The sequence below is a fragment of the Garra rufa genome, chromosome 22 (genome assembly GCF_049309525.1).
Source record: "Garra rufa chromosome 22, GarRuf1.0, whole genome shotgun sequence".
Lineage (NCBI taxonomy): Eukaryota > Metazoa > Chordata > Actinopteri > Cypriniformes > Cyprinidae > Garra > Garra rufa.
In genome coordinates, this window is record NC_133382.1 from 5,290,818 (window position 1) to 5,317,317 (window position 26,500).

A 26,500-nucleotide genomic window follows, 5' to 3' on the forward strand; every position below is an offset into this window, starting at 1 on the left:
CAAAAGTTTTGAGAATTACATAAATATTGGAAAAGTTGCTGCTTAAGTTTTTATAATAGCAATTCGCATATACTCCAGAATGTTATGAAGAGTGATCAGATGAATTGCATAGTCCTTGTTTGCCATGAAAATTAACTTAATCCCGAAAAAGACTTTCCACTGCATTTCATTGTTGTCATTAAAGGACCTGCTGAGATCATTTCAGTAATCGTCTTGATACATAAACGTGCATTTTATTTTGTGATTTTTGGATGACCCTCGATTCACGAATCCTCCTTGAACGGGGAGTTATCGCGCACCCTGGCAACCCTGAAGCCAGCGCTGGCGCTCAGCAGCGAAAGACCGAGGTGCCGTTACTGCTAACCGAAGCTGGCTGTCCTGTCCCGCCTTACGACCGTTTAACCCCCTTGCTTCTAAACTTAACCGAATGGGGTACGGAAAGCCTGTCGGTTCGCTGCAGTAGTCGCGTGAGTTGAGTGTCCAGCGTGAATCCAGTGTCCGAAGGGTCAATCCGCCTCACTGCAGTGCAGCCGCTAGAGCCGCTGCTGGAATCAAACAGATCCACAATGGCGACTCCCAGTCCCAGTACCAATTCACCAACTAGCGCTGCGGCATCCGCCTTACACACGCAACACTTAACGACAATGAGCAACATGCAGGGTAAGAGACACAAATACAGTGTGAACTGGCTAATGAGCCGTGATTCTCTCATGAGGCGAGAACGCAGCAGAACGAGTTTAGGCCGCGCGCTCCCGCGCCGATGCTTCAGTGTTTACAGTGTCACATGAACGCGAAGCTCCATGATAATGTCTCTCATAAGCGTCTGTATGAGTTTGTTCTGCTGGTGTTTGAGCTGGTTAGTTGTGCCGAGGCTGTAGGCCTGTACAGTGGCTCATGCAGCCTTTCTAGGCATCATATTCATGCTAAGTGTGCTGCTCTGGTAGCCAAAACTGCTGTCTATGTAGACAGCTCATTAGGCAAAATCAATAATCATATCATACTGATGTTTAATAGATAAATTATTATTCTGATTGGTGTTCATTTATCATTTCTGATCTGAGCTGTGCTCATTCTGTTGTAGGTTAAGTGGTGAAAAAAGTATTAGTATCACTGGGATACTATTATTGTGTTTGTTTTGAATTAGATTTGGTTTTCATTCCATTTTAGTTAAAGTTTTAGTAGTTTTATGGCTGTTTTTAAATAGGTCTGTTATTTTTATTTTAGGTTTAGTTATTTTAGTACATCAAGTTAAACTAAATGAAAATGAGATATGTTGACTAAGCAACTGGCTGAAATAAAATAAGTTTGTATTTTTATATTTATTTGATTTAAATTAACTTTTTTTAATAGTTTAACTATAATCAATAGGTTTTGTTAATATTTTAAATCATATTTTATTTTGATATGTTCTGCTTTCATGCTGACGTTTATGTTAAAGTGTTCGTATTTTTATGTGTAAATAAATACAGACATTTAAAAACAACGAAATCTAACAAAAATAACATTTTGTTAATTTTTTTTGTTTTAAAATGTCTGTAGTACGGTGGCCGACAGAGGCCAACGTACTGTAGTTTTTAATAAATGTCTATTTCATCTTTAGTTATTTTAGGACATCATGTTAAACTAAATGAGATTAAGAAATGTTCCACTGGCAACTATTGAAATAAAAATAAGTAGTTTTTTAAAAGTATTTAATTTCAGTTAACATTTATCTTACTACAATCAACTAATAAAAAAAAATGTTTTTTATACATTTTTTGGCAACAATTTTAGTTTTATTTAACTATAATAGATCATTTAAAAGAAAATTTAATTGTACATATTCTCTGTGTTAATTTGAGTATTTTTGTTGTGTTTTTGTCATTTTTATTATTAGTTTTTGTTATTTTTAGATATGTATATTTTTATTTCCATTTTAGTGCATTTAATTAAACAAAAATAAATCTAGCTGAAATAAAACAAGGTTATTTTTGTTTATATTTTATTTCAGTTATCATTTACTTCATTTCAAGTAGCAATTTTTTAAATGGTTTTAGTTTCAGTTAACTGTAATAACCCTGGGACCATGTATGGCTGTGAATTATTAATATCTTTTAACTTAGAATAGACAGTTTTAATAATTATGTACATACTAATGTACAAGAGCCTGAAGATTGTTTAATAGTGGCTGTTTGTGCTATGTATTTGCATTAAGACGATCACAATGGATTAGTCTCATACTGTTTAATCTGATTGTGGACTGATGGTTTGTGTTATTAGTAAATGAATGATTTCTCTTCCTCATTTAGATTCCAACACATGCTGGAGGTGTCAGAATGAAACAGGTAAAGCAGATCATTCAGTTTATTGAAAGCTTGTTTCCACCACTGAATAAAAAAGGTCATTGTGACTTTTTATCATTATGAGTTTATATCTCACAAATATTATTACAGTTTTTTTTTTTTTTGCATATCTATCAATATCTTACAATTTAGACTTTTGTTTTCTCAGCATTGCGAGATTATGTTCTGCCTGAGTTTATATCTCACAATTGTCTGAATTTTGATTCAGAATTATGAGATTAAAAAGTGACAATTACCGTTTTATTTAATTTATTTTTAATTTTATTCCATGACGCAATTGAGCATCCATAAGTTTCTCATCATTTGCATGGATTATCAGCATTTTTTTCCCCCTTTTTCTTTAGGATTTCAGATCAATCTGTCTGGAGTAACCCAAAGTAAGCTAGTTTTCTGTGCTTTTATAATAGTTTGCTTCACTTCTCTTCAGAAAATGCAGTGTCATTTCTGCTGTTGAGGCAGTTTATAACCAAACATACAAATGAAATATCCTAAATAATTTAGTCATTTTCTAAAGAAGTCATAAATTGTGCTTGCCCTTGCAGAAGATTAAAAAAAAACTTTTTTAAATGCCACACAGTTTGAGCTGTTTTCTAGACTCATCATATTTTTATTCTCATTTATATTCATATTAATTTCTTTCTGCATGCTTTGTTAAATCAGTTTTTGTTTTGAAATACAAAACATAAAAAGGTCTCTCCATTACCCTTAGCAAAGCAGTCTGCAGTTAACATTTTTCTCCTTTACAGGCAAACGCAAAGCACTTAAGTTAAACTTTGCGAATCCGCCAGTCAAACCGACCACACGACTTCCCATCACGACGGCTAACCCTCCGTTCCAGAATCCACACATGTGAGTGCATCGCATTTCACTGCAGAAATGCTTTTTTTACTTAGATTTTTTGTCTTGTTACCAGCCAAAATATCAAAAGATTCTTAAATCAAGAAGGATTTTCTAGACGAGTAAATATTGTTGTCTTGTTTTTAGCAAAAACAAGTCAAAATTAAGTGTGTTTTTGCTTGAAACAAGAAAAATAATCTGCCAATGGGGTAAGAAAAATAATTTTCTGTTTGAAATAAGATTTTTTTGCTTACCCCATTGGCAGATTTTTTTGCTTGTTCTAAGCAAAAACACACTTAATAATTTTTACTTATCTAGAAAATCCTTCTTGATGTAATTTTTTAGATATTTTAGCTGGAAAAAAGAAAAGCTTTTTTGCGGTGTTGAGATTTGATTCATTGCTAATGTTTTGTTAAAGGTTCATGTGGGTCATTTTTATGTTGAAAATAGCCATTTTTTTTGTAAAGGTACTTGAAAGGTGCTTGAATTTGTAAAAGGCAGTAAATGTGAGATTAGTGTTAAGTTTTGTTTTCGATAAAAACACACACACATTGTGATTTAAAAATAAAAGTTAAAACTTTTAGGTTGCATGTTGCCAAATATTAAAATTAAATGGATTTAAACGTCAAATCTCGCTGTAAAGTAAAACACCACCTGGCCTTTGGCACCATCTGCAGGTATTTGTTATAATACATAATGTACTTAAGTTGCCTATGTTTATATTGTGGATAGGCATATTACATTATGTATTCAAACAGTGTTGTTCAATAAAACCTTGTAATTACTAGGTTTTGATACTTTATTTGAACCTGTTTTTATTGCTTAATCGTTAGTTTCTATATAAATAAGTAATGCATATTAAAGCCTGTATATTAGATTACTCAGTTTTTTTTTTTCAAAATAATCATATTACTTGATTACCAAAATAATCATTAGTTATGGTCCTAGATTAGTTAAAACATTTAAAAATACAACTGCATTGTTTTGCCTTTTTGTGATTAAAAGACAAATATTGTGTCAGTGAAAATTTCTTAAAAATAGTATTAAAATATTGCCTCGTTCTAGTAAATCAAGTGTCTGTATTTTGTTTTATCTAATAAACTAAGTGTATTGTCACACCCATAGCAATTATATATTAATTAAAAAAAAGGACAGATAAGGAAAGCAGTATCTTTGCCATAGTATCCGTTCAAATGTTAAAGTTGTGCTGTACTTTATTAGTACCATTTTGTTTTATTAGTTTATTAGTTTGATAAGTGAGATCTCCAAAAATGTAGTACTTGAAAAGTCCTTGAAAGTCCTAGAATTTAATTTAGCAGTTTCTGTACAAAACCTAAAAAAACTGGCTGACACTCTACAATTGCCTCAACCAGTAGCATGAGTTTGGGTGCAGAACCATGGATCTGTTTAACCGGCCAATGACAGATGGGCAGAGTTCGGGAAACCTGTTTGGAAACAGTAATTATTTTGGCAGTTCCATTTGTGCTGTAGTTTCTGTGTGTAAAAGCGTGACTCGTGCATTTCAGAGAGCGGCTGCGGACGCACAGCATTGAGTCCTCAGGGAAGCTGAAGATTTCTCCAGAGCAACATTGTGACTTCACGGCCGAGGACCTCAAGGACCTGGGGGAGATCGGGAGAGGAGCGTATGGATCCGTCAACAAGATGGTGCACAAACCCAGTGGACAGATCATGGCTGTCAAGGTGATGCTCATTATATGTGACCCATGCTGGCAAAATGAATTGGAATGCACACAGTCTAATAACACACAGTCTTATTTGCTCATTCCAACTTTTGTCAGCACGGGTCACATGCTTTATGATCAATTCTCAAGAAAATCTAAATATTTTGAAAAATGTTTATTTATTTTATTTTCAATTAAAAATGTTAAAACTGTAGAAATTCTTACAGAACTGAAATAGAGTGCAACAGGTGGTTCTGGAAGTAGAAATCCCATTTATTTTCTCCATATGGAAATAGGTTTTTGAGCTCCATGATTGTTAGTTGATTGTATATCATTTTGTTGAACCCTTCTGTTCATTTTTAGTCAAATCCTGTTTTAAGTAATTGTTTAACATCAGAAGTCATGGTGAAAACTACATTCCCCATAATGCTGTACCGAAAATTCCACCAATCAAAGTCACAGTGAGCAAAGTGCACTGAAAGAGCTCCACCCACTCCCATGAAGCACCATAAATGATGTAATTGAGTTGGTCTCATTATGCTATGAAAAGTATAAAAAATAAATAAATAAAATAAAAACTTGAATTGAATAAGATGAAAGACCGGAAAGAGTGAGGGGAAGACAGGATGAACATATGAACCAAAACAAAGGACAAACATATAAATAAACATAATATTTGAGTATAAATGCATTTTTGGGAGAAAAAGGCATAAAATATATATTTTTCTATATAGAATCAACAACTTTAAATGAGTAGTTTTAATATTTCTCTATTTTTAATTTGATGTTGTTTGCAATGCTTCATGGGATTGTAGTTCTTTCCTCGCTGAAGCTGTTGAAGGAGTAGTTCACTTTCAGAACAAAAATTTACAGATAATGTACTCACCCCCTTGTCATCCAAGATTTTCATGTCTTTCTTTCTTGAGTCATAAAGAAATTGTTTTTTTGAGGAAAACATTTCAGGATTTCTCTCCATATAATGGACTTCTATGGTGCCCCCGAGTTTGAACTTCCAAAATGCAGTTTGAATGCAGCTTCAAAGGGCTCTAAATGATCCCAGCCGAGGAAGAAGGGTCTTATCTAGCAAAACGATCTGTGATTTTCTAAAAACATTTACAATTAATATACTTTTTAATCTTTTGTTTTAATCTTTTTTTCTAATGCTTTTACGAGCATTTGAGGTTAAAAAGTATATAAATTGTAATTTATTTTTAGAAAATTGTTTGTTTCGCTAGATGAGACCCTTTTTTCCTCTGCTGTGATCGTTTAGAGCCCTTTGAAGCTGCATTTTGGAAGTTCAAACTCGGGGGGCACCAAAAAAGTCCAATATATGGAGAGAAATCCTGAAATGTTTTCCTCAAAAAACATAATTTCCTTACGACTGAAGAAAGAAAGAAAGACATAAACATCTTGGGTGACAAGGGGGTGAGTACATTGTCTACATTTTAGAGATGCACCGATTGCAATTTTCTTGGACGATTCCGATTTTTCAGTAAGTGTGACCTGCCGATTCCGATTTTTTTTTTTTAAGAACTGTAATGAAAGCATGGGTCTATACAGAAATATTTTCTTTAATTAAATTTATTTTATAATAAAATAAATTTTTAGACATTACAGGATCTTCTTACAACAAAATAACTTTAACAACTAAATAAAGTGCTTTGTGCCTTTAAAAAAGGTATAAAATTAGTTCCTGTAACTAACATAGTATAGTTATACTAGCAAAAATTTTCCTCAATGTTTTTTTTTTATTTTATTATAAAAGAAATGTATAAACATTACAGCATCTTCTCATATTAAAATAACTTTAACAAAATAAAGTGCTCTGACCCTTGAAAACATTAGAAATAAAATATAAGTAAGAAAGCAGGCATACAAAAATCTACTTTTCATCAATTAATTTTAAATGGATTTTTTTTAAACATTAATTACAGGATCATCTCACAACAATAACTTTAATAACAAAAAGTGCACTGTGTCTTCAAACAGGTAGAAATAACAATGCTAGTACTAAATGCTATTACTTGACCATTAATAGCAAATGTTTCTTGATAAAGAGAAGCATTTCTGCCTTGTCACCAGTTAATCCAGCGGTACTACACTTCGTAACATTCATTCACATATTTGCGCTAGGCCACCGCATACAGCGTCTTCACACACAGATGAAACTTACTAGAGAGGCGTAACATAAATGCATCTGTAAATAAATACGAATTAAATTCACGTCGCGCACGCTTAAATTACCTTCAAATGTAACATATATGCTCGCTTCGAACTATTAGTGTGTGAAGACGCTGTATGCAGGCGCAGCGCAAATATGTGAATGAATGAAAGTGTAGTAAACGTCAACGGATATATGTGAAATAAAACCGGGTTTACATTTTTAGAAAAAAAAAATACAATTAAAAATCAGCACAAACTGAATCTGGTTTTCATCAATAGTTTTATCATTTTCTGCTGAGAAACACTTGCATGCATTAAACATGACGAAGATGTCTGAGGAGCGTCGGTTGTGTTTGATGTTCCACATGTTAAATCTGTCAGCAGCTGTGTGTTGAATCTGACCTCAGTCTTCTTGTCTTCTCTACAGCGGATTCGCTCCACTGTAGATGAGAAGGAGCAGAAACAGCTTCTGATGGATTTAGATGTAGTGATGAGGAGCAGCGACTGCCCGTATATCGTCCAGTTCTACGGAGCCCTGTTCAGAGAGGTGACGCAAACGCTCTGTTTTTCTCTCATCATCAATGTTCCAATGATGTTTTTGTGTTTGCTGTTTGCTAACAAGACTGTATTTGTGTCTGTCTTCAGGGCGACTGCTGGATATGTATGGAACTAATGTCTACCTCCTTTGACAAATTCTACAAATATGTATATTGTGCATTAGATGATGTCATTCCAGAGGAAATATTAGGCAAAATTACATTAGCAGTAAGTCACTGATCTCATATATTAACAAAAGCTGTAGTATTGTCATATTAATAATAACATTTTTGTTATAAGGAAATGTATCAAACATAATACATACATGCATATTATTATTATTATTATTATTTTTAATTATTGTCGTTGTAAAAAATTGTGTAATAAAATCAAAACAAATTTACATATATATTTACATTATAATTATATGCAAAATAACAACAGTATTTTGTTAATAAAATGAATACAAATTAATTTATTATCATTGTTGTTATAAATAATGATCATTTATAGTAAAATTAAAATTAACAATATTTTGTATAAATAATATTAACTATAATACCGTTTATAATTATTATAAATAATGATTATAATATTGTTATAATATTTTATTACCTCTATTATTATTATCATGAATACTATAATTAATAAAACATAATATATTATTATTATAAATTATGCTAATAAAAATAATACTTTTATAATAACCATGTATAATATACTTTTATTAATAATTTCAACAACAGCAACAGTGATGGTAATAATAAAAAATATTATAAGAAGTGATTAATAATATATAACAAAATAATATTTTGTTGTAATTCAATTTATTAAACATAACACATAGTAATATTAATATAATTCCATTTAACACTTCATATTTATTAGTATTATTATAATTACTATTGTAACAAAAATTGTATAATAAAAACAAAAAGTAAGATTTAATAATTATTACTAGTAAAAACAACAATAATATGCATAATGACAACAGTATTTTGTTAATACAATTAATTAAAACCATGGAACAGATTATTATATTATTATAAATAATGAAACATTTATTGTAAAATTAAAAATATATATATTTTGTATTATTAATAATATTAACTAAAGTATTGTTGTTTATTATTATTATAAATAATGGTTAAAATAATAATATTAGAACAAAGTATGCCTTTTATGAAATGTAATATATGCACATTATTGTTATTTTTATTAATGTTGATATTAGTAATTTAAATATTGTTTATAATATTTTGTCATAATAATAGCGTTTATTAAATACACATATTATTAAGAATTCTTGTTATAATTAATAAAATGTATATTATTATTATTTTAAATCATGATAATAACAATCATTTTTAATAATAACCATGTAATATATCTTTATTAATAACACAACAACAACGATACTAATAATAATTATTAATAATTAAGTAATGATTATAATATTTTGTTATATTTCATTTGATTAAATATAATACATAGTTATTAACATAATTGATTTTAACACTTCGTACCTTTAGTGTAATTATTATTACCAGTATTATTGTTGTTGTATTCACATTCAGCTGACCTTTTTTCTTTTCTCTTTTTTCTTTTTTTTGTAGACTGTGAAAGCACTGAATCACTTGAAAGAAAACCTGAAAATAATCCACAGAGGTGAGTCGCCAAGCATCAACACGTTTACAGCTGGCTGAAGCAATTACACCATTAAATCAATTTTAGCATTTTGAATACAGGTTTTGCAGTGAGATTTCAGAGGCTCAGCATCAGTATCTGACGTGAATGCTTGAATTGTTTGTTTTTTTTTACTGTGTTTTCCAGACATCAAACCCTCCAACATTCTCCTGGATAGAAACGGCAACATTAAGCTGTGTGATTTTGGCATCAGTGGGCAGCTGGTCGACTCCATCGCCAAGACCAGAGACGCTGGCTGTAGACCGTACATGGCTGTGAGCGTCATATTCTGATCCTCTATTAAACATTATGTGCACTTTCAGCATATGATGATGTTATTGTGTTTTTATAGCCTGAACGGATCGACCCCAGCGCCTCCAGACAGGGCTATGACGTCCGCTCGGATGTGTGGAGTTTGGGAATCACGCTGGTTTGTCTCAAGTCATTTTTTTTTTTACTTCACATACATATATAATGCTGTGACTTTAATCTAATTCATTAATTGATGTGCTGATTATTAAATGTAATTAAATGCACATCAGTATAGGCTTAGAAATCACTCCACAAAAAATAAAGTCATTATTGTGTTAAATGAGAAAAGCATTGAATAGACTTTATAAAAATGCAGCTTTAGAAATAAACATTTTGGATCAGCATAAATCATAAATGAAAATAGGTAAAATGTTTTTTTTTGTTTTTTTTATATAAAATTATACGTTCAAACTAAAACTAAAACGCCAGTTGGTGGCAGTAAGTCATTGTCTTAAAGGAACACTCCACTTTTTTTGGAAATAGGCTCATTCTCCAACTCCCCCCCAAGTTAATAAGTTGATTTTTACCGTTTTGAAATCCATTCAGCCGTTCTCCTGTTCTGGCGATATCACTTTTAGCATAGCTTAGCATAGATAATTGAATCCTATTAGACCAATTGCATCGCATTCAAAAATGACTAACGAGTTTCGATATTTGTCCTATTTAAAACTTGACTCTTCTGCAGTTATATCGTGTACTAAGACCGGCGGAAAATGTAAAGATGCGATTTTCTAGGCTGATAAGATTAGGAACTACACTCCTCGAAACTCGTTGGTCATTTTTGAACGTGATGCTATTGGTCTAATAGGATTCAATGATCTATGCTAAGCTATGCTAAAAGTGATATCGCCAGAACAGGAGAACGGCTGAATGGATTTCAAAAAGGTAAAACTCAACTTATTAACTCAGGGGGGAGTTGGAGAATGAGCCTATTTCCAAAAAAAGTGGAGTGTTCCTTTAATGAGTGAGTCATTGAATCATTCGCTCAACCGATTCATTCAAACGTGTGTTTGTTGCAGTATGAGCTGGCGACGGGACGCTTCCCGTACCCCAAATGGAACAGCGTGTTTGATCAGCTGACGCAGGTGGTTAAAGGAGACCCGCCGCAGCTCAGCAACTCTGAGGAGAGGCAGTTTTCACCCAAATTCATTCAGTTTGTCAATCTATGGTACGTTCACATGTGGCTGAGCTGTTTTCCTGTGCTTTTAAGAATATGAGTGTTTCTTTGCTAAGCGGTCATGTGACATGTCTTTGTTTGATCATGTGTCTTCCAGCCTTACAAAGGACGAGTCAAAAAGGCCAAAGTACAGAGAACTGCTGGTACGTCAAACCTATGTTTGTTTGAAGTACAGCCTTTGAACTTACTGATTTACTGCCTTCATTTTTAGGGAGGCGATATTAGTTCCTTTATCTAGTTACTGGTCAATTTTAGATTTATTTATATATTTTACTTTTTCTTCTTTTTTTTTTTTTGTTATAATAAAACTTATATAGATAAATATTATCTATATATAAAATCTATAAACATACAATATGTACATACATGCATTTTATCATTATAATTATTCTTATGAATGTGTTTGTTTGCTCTACAGCTTTTAAAGTTTTAATTAAAAGCATTTAATTGTAAAATAAATGTCTAACTTTTACAATAATTTATTTAGGTGTTTATTAGCCTTAATTTTTAAGGATGTGATATTGGACCCATACCAAATTGGTTATTGTTCAATTTTAGATTTATTTTATTTAAAAATGTCCTTTATTTATTTATTAGTTTTTGTTATAATAAAACATATAATATTTTTTATTATTATTACTTAATAATAATAATAGTAATTATAGTAATGTTTTTGTTATAATAAAATCTATAAAACATACTGTACAGTACATGCATACATGCATATTACCATTATTATTATTCTTATGAATGTGTTTGTTTGCGCTACAGTTTTTAAAGTGGTTTAATAATAATAGTTTTTTTATTTTTTTATTTAACGATACATGTAGTTGACCTTTGCTGCTCACATAAAATGAATCTTCATAAACTAATAAAATCTTCATAAAATAAAAAACAACAACAACAACAACACTGATTGTTATTTACCACAATTAAATAACAAATAAGCAAATCTCAAAATGAATCTTTTTTTTTTGTGATGCCTAAATTCACTAGTCGCACTAGTAATTCACTTTTTAAATTTTTAAAGTAAAGTTTTCAAAGTATTTTGCAACATTGACAGTCCCTGAACTGAATTGCTCTGAATAAAAACTATTTTCTTTTGTAGAGCTGCTTTGCAGCTGAATTTAAAACAAAAATGATTATATGTGACCCTGGACCACAAAACCAGTCTTAAGTCGCTGGGGTATGTTTGTAGCAGTAGCCAAAAATACATTGTATGGGTCAAAATTATTGATTTTTCTTTTATGTCAAAAATCATTAGGAAATTAAGTAAAGATCATGTTCCATGAAGATTTTTTGTAAAATTCCTACTGTAAACCTATCCAAATGTAATTTTTGATTAGTAATATGCATTGCTAAGAACTTAATTTGGACAACTTTAAAGGTGATTTTCTCAGTATTTAGATTTTTTGCACCCTTAGATTTCAGATTTTCAAATAGATGTATCTCGACCAAATATTGTCCAATCCTAACAAACCATACATCAATAGAAAGCTTATTTATTGAGCTTTCATATGATGTATATATCTCAGTTTTGTAAAATTTAACCTTATGACTGGTTTTGTGGTCCAGGGTCACATATTAATTTTATTATTACTATTTTTTTTCATAATAAAAATGCATATGATCTTTATTACCATTGTTGTAATTCACTTTTTAATTGTTATTATTATTAAATATGCTGTTATAATAAAATAAAAATCAATATGTTGTATTAATAATATTAATATATATTACTATGATGATGATTTAGTATTATTATACACTCTTAAAAATAAAGGAGCTTTAAAAGGTTCTTCACAGCGATGCCATAGAAGAACCATTTTTGGTTCCACAAAGAATCATTTAGTCAAAGGTTCTTTAAAGAACCATCTCATTCTTACCTTTTTATAATCTGAAGAACCTTTTGTGAAACAGAAAAGTTCTTCAGATGTTAAAGGTTCTTTATGAAACCATTTAGTCAAAACATGCTGTGATGCTGCTTTGCATCTGTATTGTATAAACCGCAGTAGAAATGTGACTTGACAAAATGGTGTAGTATTTAAGAACTGTAGTATTGATTGACATTCCCTAAGCATGTGTTTGTGTTGCTGTATCCTGCAGAAGCATCCATTCATCCTGATGTACGAGGAGCGGGTCGTGGACGTGGCCAGTTACGTCTGCAGGATTCTGGTTGAAATGCCGGTGTCTCCCGGCTCGCCAATGTATGTGGACTGATGGTGAGCGGCCTGTTGGGAACACGAGACGGTCCGGCCACCATTTGGTGTACATACAGAGCCTCACACAAAACACACGGCCCTTCACCAGCTCTCATTTCACCGCATTTTACTGCAGCACATCCTGCTCTCAACATTTGACCCTTTAGGTTTGAGTTCGAAGCACTGAAACTCTATTTTCAAAGTGCCACATTAAAACGCTCGCGCCACTTTTTGTGCTGTAACGTGGCTGTGCTTCTGTTCGCAAAATCAGAGTGGGAAAACAAATGTTGTGTGTAGGATTTGTTCTCGTTTGTGAAATGAGAGTCCTGGTTAAGGGTCTTGAGTATTTCTGCTAGACACCGTAATTGTACTTTCACTTAAGTGATTGCGTTTAAAGAGAAATACTTTCCCAAAAACATCTTGTGCAATAAGAATCGGCTCGCACTTAAAAGCCATTTACATCACGGTGTGTAAACAAGCTTCTGATTTAGCAAAACAGCCTTCTGAGTTCATTGCATCATGCTGCGTTTGTGTGCGTGTGTGTTTGTTTGTATGTGTGAGTGTGTGAAGTCATTTCAAAATATTAATAAGCAAAACTTGAATTTGCTCATTTAAGACAAAGACCATCCGATAAAGTTGATGTGCTTACCAAAACGAATCATACGAGGAAACGCATCCGCACTGGTGTTTTTCTTCATACGTGTACAGACACATCACGTCACTCTCTCTTTATTTAATGAATCGGTATGCAAAGGTGTCGTTCTGCATCAATGACGTGTGTTAAAGTAGCTTTACTCGCTCGATATGCAATATAATGTCACGATGATCCAAATGGGTTTCACTTTCTCAAAGAGAATCCAGTCTGGTGTCTGAATGCAGGCGCTGCTCATCACTGTAAATGTGTATTTATACAAACCTTTCGTTTCCACGTCGTCAAAACAGAGGATTCACAGATTTCCCACGAGCTCGCTTTCAGCATGTTATCAGAGAATCTGGCATGAGTTTGTATGGGATACGTCACTTATGTACAACGTTTATCAAACATAGGTCTGATTGTATAATAATAATATGGCGCTGGATAGTGTTCGGAGAGTTTGGTTTTGGTGGAAGCTCATTTCCTAGTCTTTGTTTTTCGGTTTCACAGCAGAAAATTCCTTTCAAATCCAGTTAAAGAAATATTAGTGTGCATGTGGGCAAATCACCAATGTGGGGTGAAATAATATTAAGGGCGATGTGTATTATTATATTGTATCGAGAGTGGAAACTATGTACAGAAAAAAAAAATCACTGTGAAAATATTTTACGTGTACGGTGAGAAGAGTAATCTGTAAAAATTGTAAAAGGAAATGTGCAGGGATACAGCGTACTATATGTTCAGGTTTGGATATATCTATATATATTAACCTCTGACAGCTTTTTGTCTTATACACGTTACGGTTAATGAGGACATCAGCTGGCGTTATGAATATGATGAGCGTGTTTGCCTGCAGGTCAGCGGTTTATTGTCATTCTACTCTGTTAGATCTAAACACACGATGGACTCAGTGCTAGAATAAAACCAATACTCAGCCATTCACCGTTTCACATTTATTCAACGCAACTTTGCGCGAATTACAAAGAAAAGTTGAAGTCGAAAGACTGTTATTTAGGGATGTGACGAGATCCGACTGGTCTTGCGACAATGTGGTAATATCATCGCAAAACATTTTCTAGTGTTTACATTAGAGCTGCTCGATTAATCATTATAAAACGGTTAGTTCCATTCCTCAATTCTGATTGGTCAGCAGCTGTGTCGTATTCATGATAGGGCACTGCTATGACCGCTTCACTCAAAGGTTTTGTGTATCATTGAACCCCCTTAGCAACCACCCTTAGCAACGTAAACACAGCTGCAGCAGTCAGGGACTACTTTTTACAGCGGAAGGCAATTAATGATTTTACTTTATGAAAACGTACAACTTAATATATATAAATTAATATTTATTTTTGATTTTAATATTTTTATTGTGTGGTAACCATTTTATAAAAGCAATAAGGTACTTGAGGCCGTGCTGTATCATGAATAAATCACGGCTGAAGGGGTAACAACGCCCTTCAGCCGTGATTTATTCATGATACAGCACGGCCTCTCGTACCTTATTGCTTAATTAAAATATCGCGATCCTATTCCTGAATGACACCAATTCACATCGCGTTGCTCATCTGTTAAATACATTCAGATCTACATTCATGCTGCTGCTGATTTAGAAAGAGCAACACAGTCTTTTCAACAACATAATTAAGCAATAAGGTACGCTTCGCGTCGTGCCTAACAACACCCTTCAGCCGTGATTTATTCATGATACAGCACGGCCTCAAGTACCTTATTGCTTTTATAAAACGGTTACCACACAATAAAAATATTAAAATCAAAAATAAATATTAATTTATATATATTACGTTGTACGTTTTCATAAAGTAAAATCATTAACTGCCTTCCGCTGTAAAAAGTAGTCCCTAACTGCTACAGCTGTGTTTACGTTGCTAAGGGTGGTTGCTAAGGGGGTTCAATGATACACAAAACCGTTGAGTGAAGCGGTCATAGCAGTGCCCTATCATGAATACGACACAGCTGCTGACCAATCAGAATTGAGGAATGGAACTAACCGTTTTATAATGATCATTATTTCTGTTACATATATTTAATAACAGAAGTACTCGGATAAAAGTTTATAGTTTGGGTATAAACACTAGCTGCATTTCCTTTACCCCTTAAATTGTGCAAATTGAAATTGCGAATTGAAAATACACCTAATGGAAATGTCAATTGCGCAAAAACCCCATATATCGCAAAAAAGTTTTTACGCTCACACAGACACTGAGTTTGAATGTATTTTTTTAAAGACTTTTTTGTCAGAACCACTAGTAAATTACATTATTTTGTTTCGATTTCTAGTCTTTTTTTTTCTTCTTCAGAATAATGAGAGAATCGTGATCTCCAATTTGTTTAAAAAATATATATATATTTTTCAGTTTATCCAGAATCATGCAGCTTTAGTTTACATGTTTATTACTGAAAATAATCAGGGGTGCACATATGTTTTTTAGCCTATTTCTCATAAGAGTACCTGGAGATTTGGTTTGCTCCTTACCCTACATGTAGCGTGACCCATTAAATATAAAATTAATAATAGTGATAATAATATCATTGGACTTTATTTATTTATTTTTAAATAACAAAATAATAAAGTGTGGTGGTAGTATTATGTTTCAAAATAAAAAAGCAGTGTTAAATAAAAATACAGTTATCTTATAGTAAACTTAAAAACAAAATGAAAGCATTTACTTTTTTAATGTGAATTTTCATTATTTTCAAACCAAAATTAGCAAGCTTTTATTTTGGCGGGTTGGGTGCAAGAACGTAATGCAAAAGGTACACGCGAACGTGGACGGCCTTCAGTATATACGCTCCCGATTAAAGGAGTAGTTCACTTTCAGAACAAAAATTTACAGATAATGTACTCACCCCCTTGTCATCCAAGATGTTCATGTGTTTCTTTCTTCAGTCGTAAGGAAATTGTTTTTTGAGAAAAACATTTCAGGATTTCTCTCCATATAATGGACTTCTATGGTGCCCCCGAGTTTGAACTTCCAAAATGCAGCTTCAAAGGGCTCTAAACGATCACAGCTCTGTGTGAGATTAAAACATATATAACTTGTAAATGTTTTTAGAAAATATCTCATTGTTTCGCTAGAATTTTTATTGTTTCTCGTCTGGGATCACTTAGAGCCCTTTGAAGCTGCATTTATACTGCATTTTGGAAGTTCAAGCTCGGGGCACCATAGAAGTCCATTATATGGACAGAAATCCTGAAATGCTTTCCTCAAAAAACAATTTCTTTATTACTGAAGAATGAAAGACATGAACATCTTGGATGACAAGGGGGTGAGTACATTATCTGTAAACTTTTGTTCTGAAAGTGAACTACTCCTTTAAAGAGTGTTCAGTGAAGAGTGTCAGTCAATGAAATGTCATATTTTTGCATTTTGCTTTGAAAACGGCAGCTAATAGCTTATAATAATGCTTTCAGTTTGAATAGAAATCTTATGCAGTATTTCAGTTTGTTGATCTAAAATGGTATGGTTCATTAACAGCTACAACTTATTTACTTTTATTTTGATCACACCTGTGGACCACTTACGTGCACCCCTGCATATAATTAATTAAAATCGAAATTTAATTTCATTAAGTACAAGTTCATAGCAAAATGCACATGCATTTCTTCAAAAAAAGTTAAAAAATCTCACCTCATCTTGTTCTCGTGAACCCAGTCTCGTGTCTCGTCACACCCCTACTGATATTGCATTTTCTTGTAAAACTTACTCTGATAATCTTTGAAAAATTTCATATAGTTTACTGCACACAGTCTGAAACTATATTAGTAAAAAGCTCAAAAGGAAGAGCTTTTTGTTAATCATCAAGCCTGACGGAGTCCGTTTGTTTTATGTTTGTTTATTGAACTCTGGTACAGTAATACAGCGGTGGAGACAAATACTGGGACAGTTTATATTGTAACGTTGTTCAGTGGCCAAGCAATACAAAAGCTTTCTGTCATACGTATACATTTTCCCCAGGAGAATCAAAAGATCATGAAATAAGACAAAACCTCCATTTTCCACAGAGGTGAAGAGTAATAGTGAACATTTGTGCGGCATCCGGATCAGAGGAACCACAGCTTACATTCGATAAAAAAAACGAAACTATATAAAGGGAAAAAAATACAAGATCGCAAAGTCACTTCTACTGGGCTGCTCCGTTCATTGGCCGATATCAAACATAGAAAAATAAAATCTACAGGAGTATGTGACATTCTTTACATGACATAAAACTTTACACACAATTCATCTTGATTATAGACCTGCTTGTATTAATAGTACTGTTTGAAACTACCTTCATGTGTAAAAATAGAGTCTTTTATACTCTACTGTGTCTTGAATATAAAAACAGCTTGTTCTTGGTCTATAATGCCCTTAACGCTTCTTCAGTGAACTAAAACCCAGGGTTGATTTCTTACAAAAGTATATTTATATAAAAATGGATTGTCTGAATTATGCATTGTTCGTTTTGTCTTAAGGCTCTAGAAAAGGCACGGTAAAGGTCTGTACAAAAGCATTCAGTGGCGCCAAATATTATTAGAAACCAGAAAATAACAAAAACAACATTACATGAAAAATCTATTCACAGTTTGAGCTTTTGGTGAGCTATTATAACAAATCGCTCTGCTAATCAGTGATCAGTATTACAATCTAAAACTAAAGGTTTTATTAAAAAAGATCTATAAAAGTCAGGTCCCAAATTTGCCACAGTACAGTTTCACAGTTATATATTAGATTTCATTCACAAGTGCTGGTAAAAATGGGCATCACAGTTAGTGACATATTGCTTCTGCTTCAGGACGTTTTGATTGTCATTTAAGATTTATACAATGTGACTTAGTGAGGTTTCAATGAGAAACAGGGACGATAAGTCAACAAATCAGTCAGACAGTATTAAAAATCTACTGTTTGTGTGTCAGAAAATGTCACCAGTGCATGTCATTTAAAAAACTATCGATAAGGGAGGATGATTTTACACAATTGAATGATGAATCCGAATGCTATAGTAAACATGATTTGTTTTCACACTGGTGTCCTCATTGTTTTAATCACTCTCTTATTTGTGAGCAAGTTTACTCTAACTTTTGTTTTTACTGAAAAGGAATGTCTCATAAATATGTATAAATATGCCAATGGAAAGAAAAGGTTGAAATAAATACATCAGAAGAGCAAGATCCAAAAATATTAAAAACAACTAATAAAAAAAAAAAGAGCTAATGAATGTTCAAAATAACAGAAGTGGCAGTAATAATAATAATCTATAATGCAAAACAGACTTCGGGGAAAGAAATCAGCAAAATATGAAACAGTTAATTTTTTTTAAGTACTTCATCTGCTCTGAACTTTTGACTAAAGATTACAAGGCTGATTGTGCTAAAATACAGTTCAATTCTCAAGTGACTGAAGAGTTGAGATTTTGTGATTTTTCTTTTTCACATGAAGTGTAGAGCATCACATTAAGGAAGCGTGTTTCTGCAATGAAATTAAAAAAAAATTGCAACTGCAACTTCTCACAATTTGGAATTTTTTTCCTAAGAACTGCAGGATAGAAAGTCGGAAACTGCGAGAAAACACTGAATTATGAGACAGAATGTCGAAATTGCGACATATACAGTCAGATTTACAAGACAAACTTGTAATAATTAGAGATGGAAGCTGGAATTGTGAGATATAAACTCTGAATTATAAGATGGAAAGTTGAAATACAAGATAGAAAGTCAGAATTATAAGATGTAAACTTGTAATTATGAGACTGTTGGTACTGCAAGATAGAAAATCGGAATTATGAGACAGAATGTCAAAATTGCGACATACAAAGTCATAATCTGAGTTTATATCTCATAATTACGAGACAATGTCAAAATTGTCTTGTGATTCCGAGTTAATATTTTACAATTTCGACATTTTGACTCGTAATTCAGAGTTTATATCTTGCAATTCTGACATTCTGTCTTGTAATTCCGAGTTTATATCTCACAATGTCTGAATTACGAGGCAGAATGTCAGAACTGGGAGATATAAACTCAGAATTATGAGACATAAACTTGGAATTTTGAGATAAAGTCAGAATTATGAGATTGTCAGAACTGCAAGATATAAACTTGGAATTACAAGACAAAATGTCAGAATTGCTATATTTAATCTCGCAATTACAAGACATAAATTTGGAATTTTGAGATGAAGTCGGAATTATGAGATATAAACAGAACTGCAAGATATTAACTTGGAATTACGAGAATGTCAGAAATGTGGGATATAAACTCAGAATAATATATACATAAACTTGGAATTTTGAGACAGAAAGTAAGAATTATGAGATATAAAAATTTGGAATTAAGAGACAGAATTTCGGAATTGAGAAATAAAAACTCGGAATTACAAGACATAAATTTGGAATTTTGAGATATAAATATCAGAATATAAATATCAGAATTCTGATATAAAAACAGAATTGCAAGATATAAACTTGGAATTATGAGAAATGCGAAATATAAACTCAGAATTACGAGACAGAATGTCGGAACTGCAAGATATAAACTCGGAATTATGAGAAAATGTCGTAATTGAGAAATAAAAACTCGGAATTGCGAGATATAACATCGGAATTGTGAGATTTATGAGATATAAGTAATAGAAAGCTGGAATTGCAAGATATAAATGTGGAATTAAGAAATAGAATTGTGAGATAGAGGGAATTGCGAGAGTCAGAATTACAAGATGGAAAGTTGGAATTGTGAAATGCAAAGTCAGAATTATATAAACTTAATTACAAGTTTAAAAAAAGTCATAACTGTAAAAAAAAAGTAATATATCTGTTTTTACTTATTCTGTGGTGGAAATAATTTTAAAAAATGATGTAAACTCAGAATTGAGAAAGCTAAAAATCAACATTTATCTTGCAATTATGACTTTTTCTTACAAAACTAAAATAATAAGAGAAAGTCATAAATAGTGTCATTTTTATCTCAAGACAGAAACACGCTTCCATATCACGTGAAAAAAAAAAAAGGTTTGCGCTCTCTAAATAAATTAATGACATGATGACAGGAAGAAAACAAAATGCTCATAAAAAGTGTGACACATCCTACGGTAAGCTCAAGGTGCAAGTGTGAATTCATATTTACAACAGCACAAGAGAGTACACGTGATATACTAGTGTGATGCATTAATATGTGTTTTTCCCACACCACAAATGTGCAGACAAAATTAAAAAAGTATTGAGTTGCTTTCATATATTTACAGACGGATGGTACGGACGTCTCTGTTTGAATCCAATTCCACTCGGAGCGTCTTTCTGTTTCCAGTAATCAAAACATTCTTTGCCAGAATCCACAGTCAGAACAATTCAAGTTTTGATGGAACGTGATAAAACAGTATTAAACACTATGCTGCTGGAGCATCAGAGCTGAATCTGGAGATCTGGATGTGGACGTGATGTTTTCTCCTCACCAGTGCTCCAGGTGCAGGTCCATGGCCGAGTTCAGGCTGATGTCGGTCACGTCCAGGAACTCCGTGTTGAAGATGCTCGGGCCGGACGGAGGCAGGCCGTTGTGGAAGGCGTTGGCGGAGCTGGGCGGAGTCAGATCCAGCCACTCCATCGTCTCCCACGGCGACTCCGCGAAGGTCATTCCGAGGCCGTGACCCTCGGCGGCGACCGCTGAGATCTTTCCGGCCGTGGGCGATACGGGCGTGTCCATCATGTCGCGGCTGTTGAATCCGTCGCCCGCCTCCTGCAATCGTCCGTCCTCAGCGGCCATCTTCAGGAGCGCCGCTTCTCCTTGCGTCCGGTTCATGGGGTTCAGCAGCGCCTCCAGGTGAGCATCTCCGTGAGCCGCCACGTGATCGTACGCGAGCATGGAGGGCGACATGTGATTGTAGTGTCGGTGGAACTTGGGCGAAACTGTAAGGTGAGGCACAACTTTGGTTACAGGAGACCGCTCTTCTTTGGCGTTAGCTGGCATTTCTTTAAAACAAGACAATGACAGCACAAACAATGACTTTAATAGTCAATAACAGCTGGGCGGTTACTGGGTGAAATGAGAGGCCTTGTCAGTTTTATTTAGGGTTAACGGGACACCTAAAAATGCAAATTCTGTCATCATTTACTTACCATCAAGTTCAAATCAAAATAAGGTATTTTGATAACTAAATAGTTGATGGTCCCTATTGACTTCCATAGTTTGGTTACGAACATTCTTCAAAATTTCTTTTGTGTTCAACTGAAATAAGAAACTCACACAGGTTTGGAACAACTTGAGGGTGAGTAAATGATGACCAGTGTTGGGGAAAGTTACTTTTAAAAGTAATGCATTACAATATTGAGTTACTCCCTAAAAAAGTAACTCGTTCTGATACTTAGTTACTTTTTACGGAAAGTAATGCGTTACGTTACTTTTGCATTACTTCTGGGCAGGGCTTGCTTGTTTGTTTTTAATATAAAAAGTTCTATTTTTGCAAATGTAAACGCCTTTTCACACCAAAAGTCTCAGGCTTAGAGAAAAGTAAATTCACGCAGAAGAAAAAATGTCAACTCTTTAGCAGTATACAAAGGAAAACAAATGTTAGATTATCTTAAGTAATTTTTGCTGCTTAGTATGGATGAATTGGATCATCGAAGGTTGGCAGCAAAGACATCGGTTAATAAAATGGGATTAAATGCATAAAATATATATGTTTTATTTAACATTTAATTATTGCAGGTTTGCCTCATATTCTGAGATGAATTTCACTGTTTTTATCCATTTTGAAGAATACTGTATCTGTTTTTTTTTTTTTTTAGTGAGTGAGATGAATTAATGCATGCTCACATTTATTCTGGAACTAAAGTAACATCTTACTCACGATTTCTCAACATGGGGACAGGAGAGCTTTTAATCAATAAATGGGTTACTTGGAAAAAGTAATATTATTACGTAACTTGCGTTACTTGTAATACGTTACCCCCAACACTGATGATGACAGAATTTTCATTTTAGCATAATCTATTCCTGTCAACTAAAGCTGATGAGAAGAGACTCACCTCCGCTTTCGATGAGGACATCTAGAAGCTCATCCATCTGCTGGCTGCGTGACATTTGCTGCAAGAACATCACAGGATCCTTTAGTCATGTTAGAATTTGATGCTGTCAACACATCTGTGACACATTCCATGCCTTTGTTTTAACCCTCATAACGCATTTGGGTCTGTTTTGACATGGAAGAGATGCATCGTTTTTAGTAAAGGAATTAAACTTTTTAAAGGTTTTAATGGGATAGTTTGTCCAAAACTGAAAATTAAAAAAAAAAATTAAATACAAATTTTAAATAATAGATTGTTTTACAAAAATTATTTTGGACACTAATGGTATTCCATGCATACCCAGGTTGAAATGACCTGAACATGAAATGTTTTTTAAATGGTTATATGGCAAACCATCTGAAATACATAAATGGTGTGTATTTTGAGGGTCTTAAAGCGATAGTTCACTAAGAAATAAAAATTACCCCATGATTTACTCACCCTCAAGCCATCCTAGGTGTATATGACTTTCTTTTTTCAGGCGAATGCAATCTGAGGTATATAAAAAAAATGACCTGGCTCTTCCGAACTTTAGAATGGTACTGAATGGCTGCTGGGATTTCAAAGTCCAATGAAGTACATCCATCCATCATTAAACTTCCTCCACATGTCTCTGGGAGGTTAATAAATTGATGCGTTTGCGTAAGATACATTTTCCTTTGCGGTAAAGAAAAAAAACCCTTTTTTTAACCCCTGGAGCTGTGTGGAACACTTTTTATGATGGATGGATGTTTGTTATTGGACTTCAAAATCTCAACAGCCATTCACTGTCATTATAAAGCTTGGAAGTGCTAAGATATTTTATAATGTAACTCTGATTATATTCGTCTGAAAAAAAGACCTATACACCTAGGATGGGCTTGAGGGTGAGTAAATCATGGGGTAATTTTGATTTTTGGGTGAACTGTTGCTTTAAGACCTTCAAAATACACTGCATTTATGTGTTTCAGATGGGTTACAGTTATTTTTCAAGAGATATAACCATTTAAAAAACATTTCATGTTCAGGTCATTTTGATATGGGTATGTGTGGAGTACAATTAGTGTCAAAAATACTTTTTGTAAAACAATCTGTGAAGTTATATTAGTGTCAAAAACGTTTGTAAAATATATTAAGCTATTCCCGATATCTCTAACGCTTTTAGGACTGAATTGTGTTGCTAAAAATAAATATGTATGTCTATTAATAAACCACTGCAGCATGAATTTTTTTTCCATTTATGTTGTTTTGATGTTGATTTGTTATAAATAAATATGCAGCTGTCATAAATTTGGACTGTTTTTGAGCAATCATTATATATCGTTATAAATTAAAAATAATTTATTTATATTCTATTCATTCCAACTTCATAGAATCATATATACTCTCTATATAAAATTTCTCATGCATATATAGTTTTTTTTTTATTTGGTGTGGTTTATGTGTAGTTTGACAGTTCAAATAATTTTTCAACAATTTTTAATTAATCATAAATTGGTAAATGCAGTAATAACATTCAAAATGTTTTTTTTTTTTTAAATTAATGATTGAGAAATTGCTGATCATATATAATATAATTTTAACTGAAAAATATTACATTTTTGACTGTTTTATAAAATAATTCTTTGGGCCTAAACAGACATGGAATGTGAAAACAGCACACAGATTTTAAATGCATTATGAGGGTTAAGTGTTAAATGTATAAACAGATTGTATAGCTTATGGCATTCAAACTGTGTGTGTGTGTGTGTGTGTGTGTGTGTGTGTGTGTGTGTGTGTGTGTGTGTGTGTGTGTGTGTGTGTGTGTGTGTGTGTGTACTGGAACTGATTATGCTCAGACTTGTTGGCAAATGTTTGTTTTTGCAGGCGATTTCAAGAACAACAATCACTAGAAAGCAAAGCAGAGTTTCCCAAACGAAGATCCTGGGTTGATAAAATACTAATAGCTGCTCATATTATATGCAGAATGGGGCTTGATGGTAATCAGAGTGATTATTAAATCAATATGCACTGATATTAATATCAATGATGTGCTGTGTGTTTTAGAGTGAAGTGCAGTGTTCATCAGCTCATGATTGGTGTTTTCAGCATCTCAACAGTAAATGCAGTGAGTCTAACATGCATCAGGGCAAATGTAAAATGTAATAATAATACTTAATAATTATAAGAACACATTTGCTGACAGAAGCGTTTGGGAATCCCAGCAGTGCACTAATGCAGCTCTGTATGTTTCGACGCAGTGACCGCTGTCAGTAAAGCTGTAGAGACGCAGGCAGAAGCTCTGAGAGCGTGAGCGGCGTGAGAGCGCATGAGCCGATCCTGAGCTGCTTTACCTGTTTCACAGCATCCTCATAACACGGCGGCCCTTTACTGCCGGAGGCAGGAGGATCTGCGCTACAGAAGGCAGTGCTGGATGTGGGAGACTTGGAATCAACGTGCCGCGGAGAGAGAGACAGAGCCTCCTACAGGAGACAGGGCCAAATGTTACACCTCTGAGGAGCCAGAGGAGCCCAGCTCTCTGATCAGTGTTTGAGTGTGTGTGTATGCGGCAGCACCGAATCTATAGAGACAGAGCGCATTTAGGCCACGCCCACACCGGGGGAGGGTGGAACAATCCAATTGAGTTAGTATTGTATTGCGGGAAGCTGACTGCTTATAAAAATGTACACTGTACAGGTATGTGCCAAAAAATTACAATATCGAGGCAAAGTCCATTTATTTCAATAATTTGTTTCAAAAAGTGAAACTTGTATGTTATATTAGTTCACTACACACAAAGTGAAATATTTCAAGCCTTTATTTGTTTCAGTTTTAATGATTATGGATTAAATATATAAAAAAAAACAAATCCAGTATTTCACAAAATTAGAATATCATGACAAAGTTCAACATTGTAGGCTCCCTGTGTCCCAATCTATTCAGCTAATTAACACAAAACACCAAAGGTTTCCTCAGCCTTTAAATTGTCTCGGTCTGGCTTAGTAGACTTCAGAATCATGGGGAAGACTGCAGACTTGACGGTCGTGCAGAAGACCATCATTGACACCCTCTATAAGGAGGAAAAGTCTCAAAAGGCATTTGCAAAAGAAGCTGTTAATATACAGTATTGAAGTATATTAACAGAGTGTTAAGAGGAAGGGAAAAATGTGGCCGGAAAAGGTGCACAAGTGACAGGGATGACCGTAGCCTTGAGAGGATTGTCAAGCAAGGGCGCTTCAGAAATCTGGGGGAGCTTCATAAGGAGTGGACTGAGGCTGCTGTCAGTGCATCAAGAACCACCAACATACAGACGTCTGCATGACATGGGCTACAGCTGGAGAATTCCATGCGTCAAACCACTCCTGAACCAAAAACAACTTCAGAAGCGTCTGTGCTGGGCTAAGGAGAAAAAGTACTGGTCTGTTGCCCAGTGGTCCCAAGTCCTGTTTTCAGATGAAAGCTAATTTTGCATTTCATTTGGAAATCAAGGTCCCAGAGTCTGGAGGAAGACCAGAGAGGCACAAAAGTCAAGCTGCTTAAAGTCCAGTGTGAAGTTTCCACAGTCAGTGCTGGTTTGGGGAGCATGTCATCTGCTGGTGTGGGTCCATTGTCTTTTATCAAGTCCACAGTCAACGCAGCTGTATAGCAGAAAATTTTAGAGCACTTCCTGCTTTCTGCTGCCAACATGCTTTTTGGACATGATGATTTTATTTTCCAGCAGGATTTGGCACCTGCCCACAAAGCCAAAACTACCAGTACCTGGATTAATAGCCATGGAATAACTGTACCTGATTGGCCGGCATACTCGCCTGACTTAAACCGCCTCCATGTCACGCCGCTTTGATGCTGGAATTAGTGCAAAAGAAGGCCCAACAAAGTACTGAGGACATAATACAGTACATTAACACTTT

The 26,500-nt window shown here is 33.8% G+C and overlaps 2 protein-coding genes across 3 annotated transcripts in view; one reads left to right on the forward strand and one right to left on the reverse strand.

Moving 5' to 3' along the window:
- The first annotated feature begins 296 nt into the window (after positions 1 to 296).
- map2k4b (mitogen-activated protein kinase kinase 4b) lies at positions 297 to 18,598 on the forward strand. 2 transcript variants are annotated; one of them, XM_073828626.1, is made up of 13 exons: positions 297 to 660; positions 2,289 to 2,324; positions 2,687 to 2,719; positions 3,089 to 3,191; positions 4,706 to 4,880; positions 7,452 to 7,571; positions 7,670 to 7,789; positions 9,178 to 9,229; positions 9,395 to 9,522; positions 9,600 to 9,677; positions 10,579 to 10,727; positions 10,834 to 10,879; positions 12,843 to 18,598. In XM_073828626.1, the coding sequence occupies exons 1-13, from the start codon at positions 567 to 569 to the stop codon at positions 12,954 to 12,956; spliced, it is 1,248 nt and encodes a 415-aa protein (XP_073684727.1). In that variant the 5' UTR covers positions 297 to 566; the 3' UTR covers positions 12,957 to 18,598. The 2 variants fall into 2 exon arrangements, with proteins under 2 accessions (XP_073684727.1, XP_073684728.1); XM_073828627.1 differs by lacking the exon at positions 2,687 to 2,719.
- Positions 18,599 to 18,736: 138 nt separating this feature from the next.
- The window catches only part of myocd (myocardin), a 43,155-nt gene continuing 35,391 nt past the window's right edge, over positions 18,737 to 26,500 (reverse strand). The window contains exons 12-13 of the mRNA XM_073828625.1: positions 22,593 to 22,650; positions 18,737 to 21,473 (exon numbers count right to left, since the gene is read on the reverse strand). Of these exons, the coding sequence (XP_073684726.1) occupies positions 21,019 to 21,473; positions 22,593 to 22,650 (513 nt within the window). The 3' untranslated portion in view covers positions 18,737 to 21,018. The remainder of the gene's footprint in view (positions 21,474 to 22,592; positions 22,651 to 26,500) is intronic.

What these genes read in the sequence shown, in the direction of transcription:
- map2k4b (XM_073828626.1), top strand. Translation starts at nt 567, where the DNA reads ATGGCGACTCCCAGTCCCAGTACCAATTCACCAACTAGCGCTGCGGCA. An exon ending in GAGGTGTCAGAATGAAACAG is followed by an intron (nt 2,325 to 2,686) that starts GTAAAGCAGATC and finishes CTTTTTCTTTAG; the next exon opens with GATTTCAGATCAATCTGTCT. An exon ending in CCGTTCCAGAATCCACACAT is followed by an intron (nt 3,192 to 4,705) that starts GTGAGTGCATCG and finishes CGTGCATTTCAG; the next exon opens with AGAGCGGCTGCGGACGCACA.